Source organism: Mus pahari, chromosome 21 (assembly GCF_900095145.1).
Source record: "Mus pahari chromosome 21, PAHARI_EIJ_v1.1, whole genome shotgun sequence".
NCBI lineage: Eukaryota > Metazoa > Chordata > Mammalia > Rodentia > Muridae > Mus > Mus pahari.
Window position 1 is genome coordinate 21,248,594 of NC_034610.1, and position 5,415 is coordinate 21,254,008.

General features: G+C 44.5%; 1 protein-coding gene across 3 annotated transcripts in view; it reads left to right on the forward strand.

The window, feature by feature from the left end:
• Positions 1–5,415, forward strand: part of Luc7l (LUC7 like) — a 36,660-nt gene that overhangs the window by 30,067 nt on the left and 1,178 nt on the right. For all 3 annotated transcript variants that reach the window (XM_021221321.1, XM_021221322.2, XM_029533019.1), the window contains 3 exons: positions 2,088–2,176; positions 3,488–3,517; positions 4,280–4,447. In XM_021221321.1, the coding sequence (XP_021076980.1) occupies positions 2,088–2,176; positions 3,488–3,517; positions 4,280–4,447 (287 nt within the window). The remainder of the gene's footprint in view (positions 1–2,087; positions 2,177–3,487; positions 3,518–4,279; positions 4,448–5,415) is intronic.

A 5,415-nucleotide genomic window follows, 5' to 3' on the forward strand; every position in this document is an offset into this window, starting at 1 on the left:
AGTTGGGGAAATGCCTCCATGAGATCCAGCTGTAAGGCATTTTCTCAATTAGTGATCAAGGGGGAAAGGCCCCTTGTGCGTGGGACCATCTCTGGGCTGGTAGTCTTGGGTTCTATAAGAGAACAGGCTGAGCAAGCCAGGGGAAGCAAGCCAGTAAAGTACATCCTCCATGGCCTCTGCATCAGCTCCTGCTTCCTGGCCTGCTTGAGTTCCAGTCCTGACTTCCTTGGTGATGAATAGCAATGTGGAATTGTAAGCCAAATAAACCCTTTCCTCCCCAACTTGCTTCTTGGTCATGTTTGTGCAGGAATAGAAACCCTGACTAAGACAGGTGTCTTAGTGAGTAAAGGCATAGAACACTGCTTCAGTCCCTGGGACCCACGGGGTAGGAGAGAGCTTACTCACAGGGCTGTCTTTTGACTTCCGTGTACCCTAAATAAATTTGATTTATTTGTTTGTTTGAGACATGGTTTCTCTGTGTGGCCCTGTTGGCATGGAACTTGCTCTGTAGACCAGGCTGGTCTCAAAACTCACAGAGATCTGCCTACCTCTGCCTCTGGAGTGCTGGGATTAAAGGTGCCCGGTAATAAATCTGATTTTAAAAACATTTTACTGGGGTTAACAATGTAACTCAGTTGAAACCCTGAATTTGATCAGTATCACATAAAACCAGGTGTGCTCTGTAATCTTGGTATTGGAGAAACATAGGCAGGAAAATCAGAATATATTTTTTTGTTTGCTTGTTTTTTTTTTTTTTTTTTGTTTTTTTTTGTTTTTTGTTTTTTGTTTTTTCAAGACAGGGTTTCTCTGTGTAGCCCTGGCTGTCCTGGAACTCACTCTGTAGACCAGGTTGACCTCAAACTAAGAAATCCGCCTGCCTCTGCCTTTGCTTCCCAGGTGCTGGGATTAAAGGTGTGCACTACCACTGCCTGATTTTTTTTTTAGACCTTGCCTCAACAAAAATAATTCCTTCTGTCTTCCCAATAGCACTTTAATGTTCTACATTATATATCTTCATGGGTATGAGTTTGGCTTGCTGGTCATGTGAGTGGAGGTAGGACTTGGGAAGGAAGTCATGCTGTACCCACGGGCCTGTTCCCAGCCAGATCTGCTTTAGGGAAATGTGAAAGGAACTTGGAGCTGACTGTGTTGTATACCTAGCACAGATGAAGGACTCTAATTGCAACGGTAGAGCTTGAGGTGCTAGATGGAACTGCTCACCTTGGTCTTGCAGTGTCCTCTTATCTAGAGGTAAGCTTTGACATAAGGCATGAACATTTCTTTTTTGCTATCCGTGCTCTAAGTAGGGAAGACTGATGATGAGTATTTGTATTAAGGGGTGTGACTTATTCCCCCATTCAGCACTTAATTTCATTCACCTTTCCCAGATGATGTATTATGGGGTTACATATAATAATAAGATATAGTTGGGCATAGTGGCGCACACCTTTAATCCCAGCTCTTGGGAGGCAGAGGCAGAAGGATTTCTGAGTTCAAGGACAGCCTGGTCTACAGAGGGAGTTCCAGGACAGCCAGGGCTACACAGAGAAACCCTGTCTCAAAAAGCAAAACAAACACAACATATATAGTGATACATAGTATAACTGGCGTGCTATAGAGGTACGTGACACTTTTAAGCTGGCTTAAGTTGATGCTGATTATGGTGGTAGAGGTCCTTAGAGCCCCTGCTTCTGTTTCATAGAGGGTCTCGCTTGATGAATTGTGCTAATATTATCCTAGCACACACCAAATCAAACGTGAGCCTCTGGCTACTTACAGCTCTACTCCCAACGGCAAGGTGCTGTTGCTTTTGGTCTGAGTTAAGTTTCTTTTACTAACATTTCTTTTTTACTACAAAGCTTATGGAGAGGCCATAGGATGAACAGCTAGGTTTATGGCTTGGTTTGAAGCATTGAGATTTAAGCCCCGTGCCTTAGAAGTTCAACCCCCTTTCTGTAATTTGTCACCAAATGTAGAAAATGATGGTTAATTTTTTTCATGTGTTCTGTTAGTTTTTAAATGACTAGAATATTGTTTCCTAAAAGCTGTTGCTTTTCTTTTCTTTTCCCATTTTTTCATTTATTTAGAAAACTGTGGCTGAAAAACAGGAAAAAAGAAATCAGGATAGATTGAGGAGAAGAGAGGAGAGAGAGCGAGAAGAGCGCCTGGGCAGGAGGTAAGCATGGGCTAGCCTTAGGAAACTGCTGTTTGCTGTTTTGTGACTTGGAGCCATCAGTGTTTGAAACATGCAAAAGCATGCATTTATTTCTTTTGAAGTAGGGTCTTATTAATGTGATCCAGACTGGCCTAGAATTTGCAGACATGTTCCTGCTTTTGCTTCCCAAGGGCCGAGCTTAGGGTATATGCCATCACACCCGGCTCCAGTGTGGCCTTTAAAAGAAAAATATACCTATGACATATTCACTGTGGTGGGGTTCAACATTGATTGGAACAAGGGAAGGAGAAGGTGACAAGGGTCCCTCCTGCCCCGGTCCCTGTGTCCCTCTCCCCCGACAGTTGCCCTGTATAGCTCCAGCTGTCCTGGGACTAATTCTGTAGACCCCTGGCTGCCCTCAAACTCAGATCCACTTGCCTCTGCCTCCTAAGTACTGGGATTAAAGGTCTGTCCTACTGCTACCCAGCCATCTTTTAACCTCACCCAGACAGCTCCTCTGACAGCTGGGCATGGAGCCCTTACCAAATAGGGAAGGCAAAAGTGGATCTACTAATGGTAGCTAAGCAGCAGTCTCATGGCAGTGCCTTGAAGGGAAATCAATAGCCTTGGACTTGAGGGTGGAAGCTTTGTATGGCTGTCTATTTTGTTTTGTTTTTAATTGGTTATGTGGGGTCATTGGACAGACTTTCCCATAAAATATGTGGTTGGAATATGTTCTTGCCCATTGAGAAGCAAAGTGTCAGGTGTTTGGCAAAAGCCTCCACACCAGTGAGGCGCCAGTGGGAGTTTGGAGGCAGGAAGAATGTGGGTGGTAAGGTCTGGGGTAGGCTGTTTGAGTAGAACTGACTGGACTTAGTGATTGCTTGGGAAGGAATGAAGTTGCCCTCATGGTTTCTTTTCTTCTTGGTCTTTTGATAACAGTGTTTTTCTATATATCCCAGGCAGTTGTGGAACTAGCCTTGTAGATCAGGGATCTGATTGTCTCTGCTTCTCCGTGCTGGGATTAAAGCATGTGCTATCATGCCCAGCTGGCCTTTTGGTTTCTGATCTGGAGTAGTTCCTTACCTAGGACAGGGAAGGTGGAACCAGGAATAGGGGTTAGAATTTGGCTGTATTCAATTTTAGATGTCTGAGAAGTACTCAGGTAAATATTTGGGATTAATTTCAAAGAAAAGATTAGAACCAGACTCATCTATGCACTCTTGAAGCATCTCACTAAGTTGCCTTAGCTGGCTTCAGGTTCACAGAGATCCATTTGCCTTTGTCTCCTAGATGAATTCAGTGTGTTCATCTGTTTATCTTTCTGTTTAGGTCTGGATCAAGAACCCGAGATCGCAGAAGGTAGGCTTCAAGATCTTAACACAGGGCTCACAGGTTGAGTGCCTTTTTCTGTAAAAACATTTAATTGATGTTTACAGCCTCACAAGATTGTTTTGTGAAGAGCATAGGTGTTAGGGTTTAGCACAGCAGAAAGATACCACATGGACCCCCATGCACTCACGTGTACACTGCCACCACTGGGGTGAGGGAAGACACTGTTGAAGAGCAACTAGGAATGTCCAAGTCCTTTGTTTTTTATTTATTTATTTATTTATTTATTTATATTTTTTTGGTTTTTCGAGACAGGGTTTCTCTGTATAGCCCTGGCTGTCCTGGAACTTGCTTTGTAGACCAGGCTGGCCTCAAACTCAGAAATCCACCTGCCTCTGCCTCCCAAGTGAGGGATTAAAGGCATGCGCCACCATGCCCAGCTTGGTTTTGTTTTTTGAGATGGGGTTTCTCTGTATATCCTGGCTGTCCTGCAAACTCTTATTGAAGAGGCTAGCCTTGAGTTTAGAGATCCACCTGTTTCTGCCTCTTAAGTACTGATATTAAAGGCATATGCCACCTCACCTGGCCAAGACCTATGTTTTCAAGAAACATTCAGGGGAAAGATATGGCCATCAGATTAATTCAGGGGACTTTGTCATTTCCAATTTGTACATTTTAGGAGGAAAAAGAAATCCCAGTAACCCTGAAGGCCAATTGATGCTGAGAGTTGAGGAACGAGGGTGGTTTGATCCCAGTGACATCTTAGCTTTCAAAATCATCTGGGTTTTCCAGGTCACGCTCCCGGGATCGTCGACGGCGGCGGTCTAGGTCTACCTCCAGAGAGCGGCGGAAGTTTTCCCGATCCAGGTCCCGAGATAGATACAGGCGCCATCGCAGCCGTTCCCGGAGCCACAGCCGGGGTCACCGCCGGGCTTCCAGGGACCGGAGTACAAAATACAAGTAACTACTCTGACTCCTCAGTCCCTCCAACCAGGAGCGAGCCCTTTGTCTCTGTGTCCCCAGATCTGACAAGGCCTGCCATCCAGGAGTGAGCCCTTTGTCTCTGTGTCCCCAGATCTGACAAGGCCTGCCATCCAGGAGTGAGCCCTTTGTCTTTGTGTCCCCAGATCTGACAAGGCCTGTCATCCAGGAGTGAGCCCTTTGTCTCTGTGTCCCCAGGATCTGACAAGACCCGCCATCCTTGCCTTTTGGCCATGGGCTTGTGGGGGAGGCAGGTTCTGGGTGACTAGCACCCTGTGTTGGTGCCCTGAGGAATAGAGAGTGGTACCCAGTGCTTGGGATGGGGGTAGGGCATTGAGCTCTCACATGGCCCTCTGTTTGGCTGGGCTTTACGTATTTTAACTTGGTAAAAAGCAGCTGAGATTTTTGTCTTGATCAGGTCTTGCTTAATTCTCTTGGATTTTTTTTTTTTTTTTTTTTTTTTTTTTTTGAGACAGGCATTCACTTTGTAACTTAAGTTGACTTGAACTCAGGATCCTCCTGCGTGCTGATGTGACAAGTGTCTCTCCCCATGCTTGACTTGTGCCTTTCCATTCCACTTTCTCCATTGTCGTTACATCCTGGGTCATATTCCCCTTCAGAGCTTTGTTGTATTCCCATTTGTTTTGTTTCTGTTACACTGAAAACTTTCCTTATTAAAATTCTTTGCTTTTTATTTACTTTTATTATGTGTATACATTAGTGAATTATGTCATGTGTGTTACTCTGTGTGTGTGTATACATGTATTGTTTGGAGGACAAAAAAGGTATTGGATGCTCTGTAGCTGGAGTTACTGGTGATTTTGAGATACCCAACTTGGGTGCTGGGAAATGAGCTCAGTTTTTCACAAGAACATCATATCCTCACTTATGTCTCCAGCCCTTATTTTACCTTTTCTTTCTTTCTTTTTTTTTTTTTTTTTTTTTTT